This window comes from Xenopus laevis, chromosome 8L (genome assembly GCF_017654675.1).
Source record: "Xenopus laevis strain J_2021 chromosome 8L, Xenopus_laevis_v10.1, whole genome shotgun sequence".
NCBI lineage: Eukaryota > Metazoa > Chordata > Amphibia > Anura > Pipidae > Xenopus > Xenopus laevis.
In genome coordinates, this window is record NC_054385.1 from 67,645,185 (window position 1) to 67,662,380 (window position 17,196).

The 17,196-nt window shown below is 41.6% G+C and overlaps 1 protein-coding gene across 4 annotated transcripts; it reads left to right on the plus strand.

Moving 5' to 3' along the window:
- The first annotated feature begins 6,589 nt into the window (after positions 1–6,589).
- Positions 6,590–14,336, plus strand: LOC108698588 (zinc finger protein 2). 4 transcript variants are annotated; one of them, XM_018230193.2, is made up of 7 exons: positions 6,590–6,679; positions 8,715–8,895; positions 9,592–9,765; positions 10,284–10,374; positions 10,577–10,687; positions 11,480–11,587; positions 12,799–14,336. In XM_018230193.2, the coding sequence occupies exons 2-7, from the start codon at positions 8,824–8,826 to the stop codon at positions 13,950–13,952; spliced, it is 1,710 nt and encodes a 569-aa protein (XP_018085682.1). In that variant the 5' UTR covers positions 6,590–6,679; positions 8,715–8,823; the 3' UTR covers positions 13,953–14,336. The 4 variants fall into 4 exon arrangements, with proteins under 4 accessions (XP_018085682.1, XP_018085679.1, XP_018085681.1 ...); XM_018230190.2 differs by lacking the exon at positions 6,590–6,679 and adding an exon at positions 6,686–6,830; XM_018230192.2 differs by lacking the exon at positions 6,590–6,679 and adding an exon at positions 6,686–6,824.
- Positions 14,337–17,196: the final 2,860 nt, after the last annotated feature.

Below are 17,196 nucleotides of genomic sequence, written 5' to 3' on the forward strand. Positions count from 1 at the left end.
CCATAGACCCTGCTACAAACCTTGATTAAGCAGCACTAACTCGCTCAAAACGGAGCCACACGAGCACCTGTGGCACCCTTTACCCCAGAGGCAAATTATGGGGTACACCAAAGCGCAGAAAAGAGCGTCGGAGGCAGCATCTCGCCTGGAAAAGTTTGCCCGCGAAGAGTCACAAAATGGCGGTGAGGATGAGCAGGCCGCAGATCAGCCTGGAACCACTGCCGAGAGCCAGCGAGCAGAACAAGAGGGCAACCCGCCAACCGACACCTGCGACCCGCCGGTAACACCAGAACCTACGCTAGGCGACATTATGGCTGAAATCAAATCTGCAAACACCTCCTGCACCGCACTAATACAGACCAAGACGGAGGAAATACGGATCGACCTGTCGATCATCAAAGGCGACTTGCAGCGGCTGAGGGAGCGCACAACCGAAGTGGAAGCCCGAGTGAGTACGCTGGAAGATAACTGCCGTGACCTCCCAGAACAATATCGTGAGGTCAGAAAACTACTGTCTGACGGTCAGCGCAAGGCGGACGACCTAGAAAACCGCTTGAGGCGCAACAACCTCAGATTTGTGGGGTTCCCCGAACAGGCAGAAGGCAATGCACCAGAGGCCTTTATCGAAGGATGGCTAAAGGAGACCTTCGGAGCAACACACCTGTCAGCCACCTTTGCCATAGAGAGAGCCCACAGAATCCCCACACGGAGGTCCCCCCCAGGGGCCCCCCCCAGACCCCTGATAGCCCGTCTCCTGAACGCGAGAGACAGGGACAAAATTCTATCACTGGCAAGAACCCGGGGCCCTCTCCGCTACGAAGCGGCCACCGTTTCTATATTTGCAGACTACTCAATGGAGGTACAGCGCCAGCGAGCAGTCTTTCAGAGCGGGAAAAACAGGTTACGGGCGGCTGGAATCAACTACGCCATGCTGTATCCGGCGCGTCTCCGTGTCCTCGCAGGCGGTAATACGCACTTCTTCACCTCGCCCCAGGAGCTCAACGCCTGGATGGATGCGAGAGGAATCCCTGCTTGAGACTCAGAGACCCATAGTCCCGCTTAACTGTGAGTATGAGCGCAAGCTCACAACCAGCCCAGCAGTTACAACCCAGGCAACAGGGTAATACCCGGGCCGCTGGGGCCCCTGTTCTCCCCTGCTGGAGTCGCGGCACCAGCGCCCCTGAAATATAATGGCTACTATTTTTTTTTTTTTTCTTCAGCTGTCTGCCTGGCCGAGGGGGGGGAGGGGGGCTTGGTGACAACATACAGCAGAACAATCAGTGGCTGAGGCCACCCACCCCTGAAAGCCTACTCCTACCACAAGGCTAAATCACCACAATTTACTGCTAAAACAACTCAAGGGACGTCATACAGTCACCGCAAGCTGCAACCCAGTTGAGGCATAGGGGTAAAAGGCGGTCCCTTTGCTCTCCAGAAGATATCCCCAACAGACGTTGTTTAACACAGCTCACTACGGTGGTATGCTCTACCCCACATGAGATGTCTTTTCACCACTTTTTGGTTTGGGTACAAATTCTGCCCTCAGTTGGGGATTGGGCGGAAGGGGAGGGGGGTTTTAAGGGGGTAACAGGTTTATACAAGTTTACGCAGTTAGCTCAAAATGTTTGTTTGATATGTGCAAAAATGTATTGATATTTGTATGGTATGCCCACAACTCTACAGGAAAATGGCAGTGGCCTTAACAAGCTGGAATGTAAGGGGCCTAAATGACCCAATTAAAAGAAGGCTAGTCCATGACTTCTTAAAATCCCATTCCACAACAATTGCCTTCTTGCAGGAGACCCACTTGGTGGGGTCTAAGACCCTGTCCCTCAAAAGGCCTTGGATTGGATGGGCCTTCCATGCCACCTTTTCCACGCACTCCTCAGGGGTTTCGATTTTGATAGGCAAAACAGTCCCCTTCAGGTTCATCAACCTTAAATCTGATCCAAAAGGGAGATATATATTTCTCCATTGCTATATCTATACAAGCGAGGTATTGCTGGTGAATGTATACATTCCTCCCCCGTTCGAACCAACAGTGCTGCGGACCATAGCCGGCTTACTAGTGCAACATCCGCATGCACTCACTATAATAGCTGGTGACTTTAATGAGGTTTTGTCCCCTAATATAGATAGGATGCACAGAAACCAGGCTATCCCCTCGCCTTCCACTACAGTTCTGAACAGGTTCATGTCATCCATGGCGTTGTTCGACCCATGGAGACAAGCCAACCCAGACTCTCGGCAATACTCTTGCTTCACTACGTCACATTATGCTCTCTCCAGAATCGACATGGTGTTTGTCAATGCCCTAGCGATCCCAATGGTGAGGCAAACCTGTTATTTGCCCAGAGGCATTTCCGACCATGCCCCCCTACAAATACGTCTGCAATTCCCCTATAGAATTGAACGACCTAGACCTACGATTAACCCAGTCTGGTTAAATATTTTAGATAACGTGGAAACAGTAGAGGGATACTTACAGGATTATCTGGAGCTAAACCAAAGTGTAGACCTGATTCTCCCATTTTGGGATTCCCTAAAATCCTATCTTAGAAACTCTATATCAGCTGAAATTTCAGCATACAAAGCCCAATCCCGACAAGCAGAAAGGGCCCTAGAAAAACAAGTCTCCCAACTAGATACCAAGGCCGCTGAAAACCCATCCCCTGAGGCCCTTAAGCGGCTAAGAGAAGCCCAAGAGCAATACTCGCAGTACCTAGCCCAAAAAGCCCAGCGTAAACACTTCTTCTCAAAGATCAATGTTTACGAACATGGGGAAAAACCGGGCAGGCTACTTGCCCACCTAGCAAAAGCACACACATCCCCCCCACCCATACCAGCTCTGAGGGATCACGAAGGTACCCTTCAGTCAGACCCAGACAAAATAAAAGAAATATTGGTATGCTATAAAGACCTATATGCCTCCAAACTGCAAGCCTCAGACGATGAGATAAAAACATTCCTAACCCCCTTGGGGCTCCCTAAATTGCCACGGGAGCTCAGTGACTTCCTAGAGGAAGAAATCTCCAGCAGTGAAATACAAGAGGCAATTGACTCCTTTCCCCTGGGCAAGGCCGCTGGCTCAGATGGTATACCAATCGAGCTATATAAGAGGCATGGCAGAACCCTAACCCCCCTACTTCTGCAACTTTATCGTGAAGCACTCCAACAGGGGCATTTCCCCGAATCCCTGTACGAGGCAGCTATAATTCTCTTACCCAAGCCGGGCAAAGACCCGCAAAAATGCGAATCATTCAGGCCCATATCACTGCTAACAGCCGACGTAAAAATATACGCTAAAGTCCTGGCTAAGAGATTAGGCAAAGTGATCACCGAAATAATCCACCCGGACCAAATAGGATTCATCCCAGGAAAAACCCCGGCCCTAAACACCAGAAGACTATATCTCACTCTCGAGGAGGCACTCAACAGCACAGGCCACAGAGCTATAGCTGCGTTAGATATCGCCAAGGCATTTGACACAGTCGAATGGCCATACCTGTGGCGTGTGCTGGAGAGCTTCGGTCTGGGCCCTAAATTTATTGCAAGAGTTAAACTCCTATATAAGTCCCCTCAAGCCACGCTCCGTATTAACTCTATTTCAACCCCCAGTTTCTCCCTGACCAGGGGCACGCGGCAGGGTTGTCCCTTGTCCCCCCTGCTGTTTGCCATAGCCATCGAACCTTTTGCCCAGGCAGTCAGGCTCCACCCTCGAATCAGGGGCTTAGGTGGCAGTGGGCCAGACAACAAAATCCAGCTATACGCTGACGACACCCTGGTATACCTGGGGGACACGGGCCCCTCTGTCGAGGCCCTGATGACACTTACGCACGACTTTGGGGAAATATCGGGGTTAATTACCAGCAGCACCAAGTCAACGCTTTTCCTGGTAGACAAGCAAGGCAGAGCAGGGCCTCCAACCACCTGCCCCCTCCATATTGCCTCTGAGTTCACGTACCTAGGAGTTAAAATTGCACTCCCCCTCGATCAGTTCAAGGCACTCAACGTGAACCCATTGATAGGATGGGTGCAAGACAAATGTAAATCTTGGAGCTCGCTTCCACTGGGCCCTGCAGGTAAAATCCACCTGACAAAAATGTTCATACTACCTAAGCTCCTGTACACCCTATGGCACTCCCCAGTATACATCCCTAAGGCAACTTTTTTGAAAATCAATACGTTGTTGAACAAATTCATATGGGGCAAGTCGAGAGCTAGGCTTCGCCTCACAAACCTGATGAGAGCGAGAGACCAGGGAGGTATGGCTTTTCCCGACCTCCACCTATACTATCTAGCCGCTCAACTTACCCATATCTCACCCATGTTGCATCAGAAAATCTCTCCACCTCTCTACAACATGTGGACACAGGCCACAAAATGTCTAGAACACCCCTGGCGAGCCCTCCTGGTGAAAAAACCCAGAGGCCCAGTCTCCTCATTATCTAAACTGCAGGGGAAAATCCTGCATCTAGCCCATGCAACAATCCGATATACGAACCTCTTGCCACAGACTCCCATATGGGGCAACGGGGTATTTCCAGGCTTAGTCCCCTTTAACCCACCCCAGGTATGGTTAGATCTAGGCCTCACCACTCTTGAAGATGTGTGGTCCGAAGGTAACGTCAGGACCTTCCATGAACTCCAGAGCGAGAGAAACCTCCCCCAAGCACAATGGCTAATGCACCACAGACTGAGCTCTATCTTAAAATCCCAATCCTCCAAGCAACATATTCAGTTAGCAAACTCACCAATAATGGACATACTAGCAGATCACAACCAAAGGGGTAAGGTTTCTAAAATTTATAAAAGGATGCAGGAAAAAACACACAATGATAGGACCTTCCCAACTAGAGAGACTTGGGAAACAGACCTAGGGGTCATCACTGATGAACAATGGAAATGGCTTTTGACCACGCCACTTCTGGTCTCCATGTCTCCTCGCCACCACCTACAACAGCTCTACCTAATACACAGGTCATACTTTACTGTACAGAGACTATACAGAATGAAGGTACTTACATCCCCAATATGTCCAAGGTGCGGGACAGAAATAGCCACCCTGTTGCATACACTATGGGAATGTGCGAGCATTAGACAGTATTGGGGAGATGTATGTGACTGGCTAACGAGGGCTGCCCCCGGGTGGAGTGATTGTTTGGCCAGGTCATGCCTACTGACTCTGGACCTAAACACTAACCTGGAATTCCCCAAGAAAGTTTTCATAACCAAAGCCCTATTCCAAGCTAGGAGAATCCTCAACCTACACTGGAAAGACATTTCCCCCCCTACTATACAGGAGTGGCACAGAGCAATGTCAGACCTTGCCACAGTGGAGTATGCAATAGGGTCCAAGCAAGGTCACCTCGGCAAGTTCATTAATATCTGGCAATGGTGGACTGAAAATCCAAACTAAATGGAGAATGCTCTTCTTGGTGTTAGTAAGGTCTAGGCCACAGATAGGGTTGGGTGGGGCAACATAGAGCCCTCTGGAACTACAGGTCCCTTGTTGTCAACCAAACACTATTAGTCCCCAGAACTGTTGTTTATGCACCTACCTATAAATCTGTACTGTATTATGGTACCCTCCATGCATGTGAACCTGATCCTGTATTGCTAAGCATTACTCTATATACATATGACTTTGAATTGTAAAATCCTATCAACCATGCATATATCTGTTGTACACCTGGTAAACAAAATAAAACAAATTTTTTTTGAGCAAAAAAAAAGAGACATATAGGATAAATGAAAAAAAAGTAATTTTGTAGGCAGTTATGAGTAATATATGGTGTTGCTTTTACATGGTGCTAAAAATTCATATTATCTTTTAAAATAGCGCCTTTATTGGAGCTCCCTATTCTCTCTGTTCTCTAGTCCCCGTCTGTGTTTCAAATGAGGGTTGGGTGTGTACTAATGGTCCCTGCCAGAAGCACAATAGGAGGAGGACAGACAATTACAGCCCTCACAAGTACATACAGGCTTCTGTTCCTTATCAGGTCCTGCTAGCTGCTGATTGGTTCCTGTCCTACAGTGCAGTGAACTGAGAGCAGCCAGCTCCCCTGCACAGCCTGGGAATTCAGGGAGCAGGAAGGGAGGGGTTATTAGGTTTTTTGCAGAAATAATCAATAAATCGGCCTGAAATATTACTTTTTTAAGCACAATTCTTCTATATCCAAATGATTATGATGCACTGGTAAGTTCTTATTTTTTAGGCAAAATGTCCAGCACAGGGATGGAAATATGTTTATAAACAACTGCTAACTACTAATTATCACTAACAGACCCAACAATAATTCCAGGAGTGTAAAGAATGTAATGAACAGCCTTAGGTTTTGGCTTCAGGCTTTGCCCTCGGGCACATCTCCATAGTTGGTGTACACTGACCCGAACATGAATAATAGAATGGTTCACGAATGCAGCTGCTGTATGATGATCTTAGCTGTATCCAATCATATTTGGTAAAGTGTCTCGGTCAGTTCGGGCACACTCTGATAAATACACGTCTTGACCACTGCCTTTAGCTGAGGATCGAGTGTTTCCTTTTAATTGCCTTTTGTATTTTGGCCACTAGGTGTCACTAACGCTCAATAGGAACTTCCCAACGCTGTCGCTTGTGTTTACCGGGACTCGATTTTTATTGCAATCCCCTAATTTCCTGTTTCCGGTTATAATGGTGGGTATATTAGGTCTTTGCACTCTGAACTGTTTTGCTCGGCTGTGTGTATGTTGAAAGGTGGTGTCGTGGGACTGAAGCACAAGCGGCTCCGGCATGTGGTTATCATGAGCTGGCCAGACCTTGGCGCTACTTTATATCAAGGGTGGGGGTGAGCTTGTGCCCCTCTTCTTACCCTGTGTGTGAATTTAAGGGATTAACCGGGGTTTAAACGTCCTTTTAAATATGCGTCATTGTGGGGCCAGAAGTCATTTTTCTAAGAGCTTAGTGGGGTCTCTATTGGAGACAGGGCCACTCATTGCTCTTCTCAAAGTGCAGCTTTCACGCGTTTCCTCTCTAGCTGATCAGTGGTACAACATAACTAGTGAATCTTGTCATAATAGCTGCCTTTTCACACTGCCTTCTCCTCTATTTGTCAACCCAACATACTCAGACTGTGTGAGACAAATAACTAAACAAGGTTACACATTCCTCTCACTCTTTATTTGTAGGGCTGTCATGCCAACACACTCAGACTGTGTGAGACAAATCCCTAAGCAAGGTTACACACTCTCTTCTTGGGGCATATTATTTGGTGGCAGAGAAGCACCTATGCTGCCTGCCATTAAAAGGGTAACGATCGCAAAAACAAAACTTACAATGAGACTCTCCTCATGGAAATTGGAAGCTGTCAAAACCATTTCTGTAATAATCCAGATACTCTAGTATACTCCGAGTCTCAGCAATCTGTTTCTCTTCATCCTCTCTCTTCTCTCAGAGTCTTAAGTCAGATTTTGACTGACCTCTAAAAGTCCATTAACCCTAATGCATTTATTCTTTAATTTCATGAAAAGAGCATCAATATTAATTATTGTAATTGTTCCCCTTGAAACGAAATGTGCCTGTGACAGGCAGATTCCATTTAACTAGACAGGCTGGACAGTCAGATTATGGCATTTATGCTATATAAATACAGGTGTGTGATCCTTTATCCAGAAACCTGTTATCCAGCTCTGAATAATTCAAATTTAAAACATTATTTACTTTTTCTCTTTAATAATAAAACAGTACCTTTTACTTGATCCCAACTAAGATATAATTATTCCTTATTGGAATCAAAACCAGCCTATCGGGTAGACTTAAAGTATGAAGATCCAAACTATCTGTTATCCGGAATGCCCCAGGTCCCAAGGATTCTGGATAACAAGTCCCATACTTTTATATACATACATGTGATATTTGCACTTTTCTGCATGAGACTTAGTAAATAAATTGCATGGATATAGTTACCCATAGCAACCAATCAGAGCTTAGCTTTGATTTTCTTGTTTTTTTTTTTGCTGCACGTTGATCACAACTGATTGGTTGGCAGCGTGTGCTGCGGAAAATAAATGCTTCTAAGTCAGTTAGCCCCATTCATTCTTCACAATAAGTCTTGGTGTTTAACATATAATTAATTTATATAAATAACATTTAATATCATATCACACTGCTATGTAGTTTTACTTTATGATACAAACAGAAGACATTCAGTGCAGTTGATAGGGCTATCAAACAACAAGCAACATTTTTAAGGAGCATTTGTGGAATTTTTGACAATTGCAGCAAATGCTATTAAAAGGGAAATATGCTGGTCAGTAGTTTTTGATCGTTAAGATAAAAAAAAATCTGTGTATTTTTATGCCAAGTAAACCATGTATTCTGCCATGTCTTGAGATGCTTCAATAAAACCTTATTGCTTGGTAAAGCCATTCAAGCATGTTTTTGACAATATTTGGAAGCTGTGGACTGTGTTTCATTGGTCCCTAAGTATTATGTGTTTTTACCTTGGCAGAGCAAGCAGTATTCATAAATAATTAAATTAATAAATATAGTCAATATCTTGTGCTGCTCTTTCAGAAAACTTGCATTGCTAGTGAGGGTAGGTTTGAGGATGTATGGCCAATAAGGACAAGGTTGAGAGAAGATAGGCTAATTTTAGTACATATAATGTCCTCATTCCAATATTCCTCTGCAGATGGTGGAGAGAAATGTAAATGTTTACTGTACCTTCTAGGGTGAAACAGGTCTGCGCCTAACTATACTTGTAGAAGATTAGTAAGGTTTCATCAAAATCAAGAAAGGTCTAGAGGACACTATTGGAACATTCGGTTGATTCTCTAAAGATGAACAAGAAGCAGATAACTGAGAAGATCTTGAATCATGCTCTGGAAATTATCTACCTACTGACTGGCGAGGTGAGGTTTGGTAGCGTCTTGTTAATAATTCTTTTTTTTATTAAACTTTGACGGCTTAGTACAGTCAAGATATAGAGCTAAATATTTAAAACCATAAGCTCTCAGCTGAACATGTCATTTGCTTAGTCACAGCTGTGCATTTGGTTATTAATAGGTCATCACAATAACTAATTGGTAGTGGAATATTTGTAGCTTGAAATCCAAGCATTTTTTTAAAAAAAATCACAAGCCTGGAGGCTTCCAGAATGACCTAGAGATAGCATTTAGTATGACCTGCAGGATTCCAGAATGAATTGGAGACAGTAATCAATATGAGCCTGGAGGATTCCAGAATGAATGGGGGGAGCAATCAGAATACAGTTTAGTATATATGAATCATATAATCACATGCAGATTTCTGTGGTGCTGTAAAGTTAATTGTCCTGTGCTTACATATTGGTTGCACACTACCCTCTGAAAATCAGAAATCTTGCAAGTTTTGTGCTAAAGCATTGTGTGTACCCTTTATGGCTGTGATGTGTGGCTGTAAACTGGTGGTAATGGCAGAGTTTCTGAGGACAAGTAAATAATGCACTGGAAGGCAGATAATGGTATTGGAATGTTGAAAATGATTGTATATAATTAGACAAAATATTTATAATTAATCTCTTTGTAGAATGCCAATGAATTTCAGAAATTATCTTACATACATTTTAGGAGTGTACAGTGGTGAAGAGCAATAATAAGGAAGTCCATGGTATGTTCAACAATGCCTCAAACCCTATTGTGAACCAAAGTATTCATTCACATGATCGAAATAATAACCCGCTGTTAGTAAGAGAGAAAATCTTAGAGCTTGGTGCCAAAATGATCCAGCTTCTAACTGGAGAGGTAAGTGCTATTAGGCTTGCTTGTTGTATCATTTTATTCTCAAGACATATTCAACAGTATGGGACATAGATCACACATCAAGCTGTAAACTGAGAAATAAAGGCCAACTTATTTTGTGATATTTAGGAAAGAAAATCTTGAACCCAGTACTGCAGAGTGTGAATGAAGAGCTCAGCCTTTATCTTAAATGGGGTATCACCCTACATATATAAGGAGAGGGGCAGATTCAAAACAATCCAGCTTCTGACATGTATTTGTGCCATGATTTGTGCAGTGATAGATAATCTATCTCAGACTTCAATTTTGACATGCACCCTTTAATATTAGTACTATACTTTAAACACCGCAAAGTTCACTAATATGTAGGACCAAATCCCTTCTTGAAAATGTGGAAACCGATTATCGAGTCATAAAACAAAATTACTATTGGTTTAATTAAGTGTGCTTGAACCCTTGTAGCAAATGTTTAGGTCCGTACATCTGCATAGTGTCATTTAGTTCCTTGTGTTTTTCTTTAGTTATTTCTGAAAGAGTGGAAATATTTTGAAGAACACCAAAATTATTACACAGATGTCTTAAGAGAGAACCACCAGCCCTTAAGCTCCATGGGTAAGAGATTCCCCTTTATTTTATTTGTGGAAACTATGAAAAGAACTTTAATTGTTTAACTGCAAGGTGTGAATGCGTGAACCCCATAGAATAACTTGTACTTCAGAAACAAAGACTCTGCGATCCCTGTGATTGAGTGTCATCAATATAGATTCTAGGCTTAAAGACTGCTAATTCTCTTTCTTCATCTCTCAAATACCAGGTTACAGTAACGTGACACCAGAGAATGTTTTACATATTAAGCGAGAAGAGAGATCTTTATTGAAAGAGTTTAAAGAGAGTCAGAATGAAATTCATGAAGTAACTGCTCAAGGTAAACAATTAAACATTTTCACTGAAAAAGACTTTTCCAAGCAAAAAGATAGTTTTATGCTTCAGTTAATACAGAAAATTTTTGGTTCTCTACTCCTTATTGAGGATAAATTAGAGGATTTGCTTTTAACACTGAAGTATTTATTTGTGTATACTACATGAAAAAATGTATCCAATGGATTTTCTGTTTAGAAATAACAAGAACCAGTGCTAACACCAAATCTCTCAAACTAAAATGCTCCCCATGTATTATCAATGTAAACAAAGCCCAGCGTGTAATAAACAACTTTGTGGATATAAATAATCTGGACAAAAAAAATAATTTACAATAATTGAAAAAGTAGATAATACAGTCCAGGCTGCCAGTGTGCACACTTATCTGTTCAGATTTCCATTTGCTGCTGGCCACAACCTTTGCTCTCCTGCTTGCAAGTAAATGGACATTACATAGCAATTAATGACCTCAGACCCCTAAGACTGGGACACTTGCTTTATATCAGCACTAAAAAATATGTTGGCGCTCTAAAAAATACATGTTAATAATAATATGCATATACCACAGCAACTACTTTGCATATTAGAAGAGCTGGTGGCAGGCAGCAGCTGGAAGTAGCTCTTGATGTGGGTCATGTCCAAAGTTTCCACTGTGCTCCACATTCTCACATATCCCACAGCAGTAATGCAGGCACCACTTTGGGCAGTCTGGTAATAGCTGTTCTTTAACTGTTAGATAAAAATATTTAAAATGATATGGTGTGAGTTGTTAGATATTAATAGGTTTTCTTCTATCCAGCATACGTAAATGTGAATCCAGCAGATGAATTAGATATTAAGCAAGAAAGTGAAAATTTGATGGGGGAATCGACAGACTGTGTGGTGATTCCAGATGATACTGATCAAGGTATGTTTTAACAGTTTTCTGCACTTCTGATGTAACAGATATTTTAGAGTATTTTTTCAGGCTAAGTTGTCTTTTTTTTTTATTTTTTACTGAATAACAAATCTGAAATTTGTTCTCGTGATGTTTTTGTCTTAACACACAAAGTCAAAAGCACCTCCCAACTATGGTTGGTGGGGTAAGTCAGTGAGCAGCACCTAGGGTTACCGGAGGGGTGTGGATCTAGGTGGCAGGTCACCAGAAAAAAAACCTGGTGGGCTCCACCGACCCAGATCCGCACCCTTCTGGTAATCCTAGGTGCTGCTCATTGACTTACCCTACCAGCCATAATAAGAAAAAAAAATCAGGTACATGTGTGTGTGTGTGGGGGGGGGGTTTGACTAGGCCATTGCAAAATATAAACCTTTTTGTTCTTCAGTCACCTAGTGACTAGTGTGTTTGGTATCATTTTCCTGCTCAAAGATGAAATTTCACCAAAGCTTCAGTTTTTATAGCTGATTAAAACAGTTTCTCTTGCAGGATTTCCTCGTATTTCGTATTATCCATTCCTCTTTTCTCAGTCCCTGCTCATGTAAAAGAATTTTTTTTCATAGCAAAATTGTCTTACCAACACCATAAGACAACACCAGATAGCTGTAAAAATACCATGCATTATCTACAAGGTTCTGTGTAAGAAGTAGTTGTGTGCTTCATTGTGCATATTCCATTGTCTCACTTTAAGGAAATTCTAGAGTTAATACTTGAAACACATGATATGTGAAATGTAGCTTCTTTTAACAATAACATGTCCTTGTGATAAATGTAGCTTCTTTTACAAGAACAAGTCCTTGTGACAATTTGAAACAGTTGCATATGTACGCAGCTAGCTGTCCCCTGAATAAATGACGTGAACGTGGGGCCAGATCAGCTGCAGAAAGATTACAACATTTTACAGCATCTATAAAATGTCCGATACTTCCGGTATAAGGCAGACAACCTGCAGCTTGCTTCTGTATTGCTTGTCTCCTCGCAGCGAGAATAAAACTTATCGCATTCCTCTGAACTCTGAATGGCCTTGGCAGATTTTTCTAACAGTCACCTAAATTTTCAGAAAAACAATTTATATCAAACGTTGGTAAGATACAGTTGTGAACATGCTCTAAATGATTTACACATGTTTATTCATATTATCTTCTCTGAAATTTGTTTTTTAAGTTGATTCTTCCTTTTTATAGATTCTGATGTTAAAGAGATAGATCGGCAAGATATGCCTCCTGTACAAGGCGTTTGGATGGAAGATGACTTTCGCCAGTGTTTATATAAGGAAAATAGTTTGCCGATAAGAAGTTCCCATAGACAGTGTGATATTACACAAGAGATTTTTGCAAAAAGTATTAAAAATATTATTAAAGAACAGCGTTTAACAAATCATGATACGTTTCTTGCTGAAAGAGACATACAAATTGTGCAACTAAACCATGGTGAAACAGAAGATTCTGTTAGCAATAGTGAACACAAAGACAGTCTTCTAAACAAACATGTCAACATAAATATTCATGAAGCAGGTCAAAAAAATGATTACTTTAACAACGACATGGGGAAAAGAACACTCCCCTGCAGCTTAATTACAAGTAAAATTGCACAGAGCGAGAAACCATTTATTTGTTTAGACTGTGGCAAACACTTTGCATGCAATTCGCACCTTACTAACCACATGACAATCCACTCTGGAGAAAGGCCATATTCATGTAATGATTGTGGCAAGTGTTTCACTCGAAATGCCCACCTTGTACGACATCAGGCATCCCACACAGGAGAGAGGCCCTTCTCTTGCTCAGACTGTGACAAAAGCTTCACTCGCAGTTCATATCTTGTGTTACATCAGAGATCTCACAAAGTGGAGAAATGTGGAAAGAACTTTACTGCCAACGATGATCTTCTAAAAAATCAGATCATCCACAAAGGGGACAGGCCATATGTATGCGGCGAATGTGGAAAAAGTTACACTCACGGTTATAAGTTTGTTATCCATCAGAGGACCCACACTGGTGAAAGGCCATTCTCTTGCAATGAATGTGGAAAAAGCTTTATAAGCAGATCAAACTTTGCTGCTCACCAGAAAATCCACACAGGACAGGGGACCTATATTTGTAATGACTGTGGAAAAAGTTACCTCAGTAGATTCCATCTTGTCATTCACCAGAGAACACACACAGGGGAGAGACCGTACGCCTGCAGCCACTGTGGGAAAGGTTTTATTTCTCGTGCAGATCTTGTTCGCCATGAAGTCATTCACAGACCCCAGCGGCCACATGTATGCAACCAGTGTGGGAAAAGGTTCACACAAAACACTCATCTTGTTAGACATCAAAAAATTCACAGGTCATAGATTCGTTAGAAAAAATGTTTTTCTTCATCAAAGACACTTTTTTTTGTTTCAAATGTTAAACACTATCTTGTTGATGTTTTTTTTTTTTTTTTTTCAAATAAATCTATTCATCCAGAAATAGAAAAAGAGCAACTTAACCCATAGTAACCAAAAACATTTTTTGTACTTTTTGGCCCTGGTAAACTGTCATTCTTTTGCCTCTGATAATGAATGCAGGGTATCTAAAGAAGGAATATCCTGTACACCCTCTAAACTATGAGAATAAATGGAAGACAATGTAACATATACTGTAAATATGGTATATTTTCCTTTAATTCTTCTGAACATGAATTTGGTGCTCAACGTGTGCAAGCCAGTATGAGAATAAATAATGTGCTTAAAAGAGCTGGATTACATATTCTTTTTACTTGTAACAAGTATATTTATAGAATACAGAGCAGCATTATTAATGCCTTTAGGGAAGTTAAGTGGTGTAGCCTGAATATTCAAAATTAACCCTTTTATGTTTCATACACTTGAGGTTTATTTAGCAAAACAGAGTTTGATTGAATTTGAATGTTAGCAACAAGGACAAAAATGTACTTTCAGTTTCGGTTCCCCTGTGTATTGCCCATTTTCAAGACTATTCCGCCATCATAGAATTTTATAAAAATGCATTACCTAATCCAGGTTATCATTTGTGTCTATTGTGTATAGTTGGAAAAGGAAACAGGAACGGTAAGATTTTGGTCATTCACCTCCTACCTTTCTTTTCTTCTTTAAAAAATACACCAGCATGCAAAGCGTCTGCCTGGCATGGTTTTGAGATACCTGGGAAATTGGACAAACGTGGCAGCATGGCTGAACATTTTTTGAAGACGGTAGGATGTCAGAGACTAGAATCACTGGAGGGTGCCTAACATCTTGTCACCAACCAGTAATTTTAGGTTTCCTTTTCGAGCTGCAGTCATTTTATTGTACCTTTTTAAATCGATCAACTGCATTTGGAGCAAATTGCAGAATTTTGGCCAATGGCATACAGTCATGAAAAAGTTTGGGAACCCCTCTTAATTCTTTGGAGTTTTGTTTATCATTGGCTGAGCTTTCAAAGTAGCAATATCCTTTTTATATATAACATGCCTTATGGAAACCGTAGTATTTCAGCATTGACAGCCTCCTTTTGCAAATGTAACAGCCCCAAATGCCTCCTATAGCCTTTGATGAGTGTCTGGATTCTGGATGGATTTTTGACCATTTGTCCATACAAAATCTCTCCAGTTCAGTTACATTTGATGGCTGCCGAGCATGGACAGCCTTCTTTAAATCATCCCATAGATTTTTGATGATATTCAAGTCGGGACTGTGACGGCCATTCCAGAATATTGTATTTCTCCCTCTGCATGAATGCCTTTGTAGATTTCCAAGGGGCACATTTACTAAGCTCGAGTGAAGGATTCGAATGAAAAAAACTTTGAATTTCTAAGTATTTTTCTGGGTACTTTGACCATCGAATAGGCTACTATGACCTTCAACTCGAACGATTCGAACTTAAAATCGTTCAACCATTCGATAGTCGAAGTACTGTCTATATACTTCCGCAGTTTTAACCTACCGAGGTTCAATGTTAGCCTATGGGGACCATCCCCAGCACTTTTCTAAGGTTTTTATGATCGAATAAAAATCCTTTGATCGATCGATTAAAATCCTTTGAATCGTTCGATTCGAAGGATTTTATCTTTCGATCGGACGATTTTTATTCGATCGAAGTATTTGCGCTAAAATTCTTTGAATTCAAAGGATTTTACTTCGAGGGTCGAATTCGAGGGTTTATTAAAGGGATACTGTCATGGGAATTTTTTTTTCCCCAAAATGAATCAGTTAATAGTGCTGCTCCAGCAGAATTTTGCACTGAAATCTATTTCTCAAAAGAGCAAACAGATTTTTTTATATTCAATTGTGAAATCTGACATGGGGCTAGACATATTGTCAATTTCCCAGCTGCTCGTTTATTGCGGATGCAACGTTTCGGGTCGTGACCCCTTTCTCAAGCATGTCTCAAGCATTACCTGCTGGAATTACCCATGTTGTGCCGGTGTGTCCTATTTCTACGTTGTTTTTTGAGGTTGCCCATTCCCTCTGGCATCGAGCACCTGGGAGTCGCTGAAGTCTGGACGGCCAGGGTGTGCGAGTGTAAGTCTTTCTTTTTGCAATTTCCCAGCTGCCCCAAGTCTTGTGACTTGTGCTCTGATAAACTGCAATCACTCTTTACTGCTGTTGGAGTGATATCACCCCCCCACCCAGCAGCCAAACAAAAGAACAATGGGAAGGTAACCAGATAGCAGCTCCCTAACACAAGATAACAGCTGCCTGGTAGATCTAAGAACAATACTCAATAGTAAAACCCCATGTCCCACTGAGACTCCAGTTACATTGAGAAGGAAAAACAGCAGCCTGCCAGAAAGCATTTCTCTCCTAAAGTGCAGGCACAAGTCACATGGCCAGAGGCAGCTGGGAAATTGACAAAATGTCTAGCCCCATGTCAGATTTCAAAATTGAATATAAAAAAATCTGTTTACTCTTTTGAGAAATGGATTTCAATGCAGAATTCTGCTGGAGCAGCACTATTAACTGATGCGTTTTGAAAAAAACATGTTTTCCATGACAGTATCCCTTTAACAAGGCTATAGGGAGGATTTAGCTCACATGTTGAAACCAAGGCACAGGAGATATTTACTCCAAGTAATGCTATTAAGCAGAGAGGTAAAAGACCTTTTATATTATGAACAACGGTAAACAAGTTAGGGACCAGCGTGTGGGGTTTACTTTGACGTGGTATGGTAGCTTATCAATTTTATTATCATAAAATGCACATTTATTGAATTACTTAGACAGGGCATCAGGGAATGTGCATTGATTGACTGGCCTGATCAGTAGCACTTCCATTGTACCTAAATATATTAAAATTTTGCCTTAGGTGTGCACCCACAACCCCCCTTTTTTGTATTAGAAACACTAACATGGAAATAAAGCATTATGTACAGAACAAAACTAAGCATCCACTAGGTATGGTCTTTCCCTCAATTCATTCAATTAATACATAAGCATAGCTGAAGCCAAATAAGTACATTTATCAATAACTACATGGACTTGCATAAATAGACCAATTAATTCATATGTATAAATTAGATAAAACATTTCATTTAGTTACTAATCCATAGTTCATAATTAGCTCGTAATTAATAAAAGTACAAAAATTCATAAAAGA

Coding starts and splice junctions, on each gene's coding strand:
- LOC108698588 (XM_018230193.2), top strand. CDS start 8,824: ATGAACAAGAAGCAGATAACTGAGAAGATCTTGAATCATGCTCTGGAA. Junction 8,896..9,591: donor TCTACCTACTGACTGGCGAG/GTGAGGTTTGGT, acceptor CATACATTTTAG/GAGTGTACAGTGGTGAAGAG. Junction 10,688..11,479: donor TCATGAAGTAACTGCTCAAG/GTAAACAATTAA, acceptor TCTTCTATCCAG/CATACGTAAATGTGAATCCA.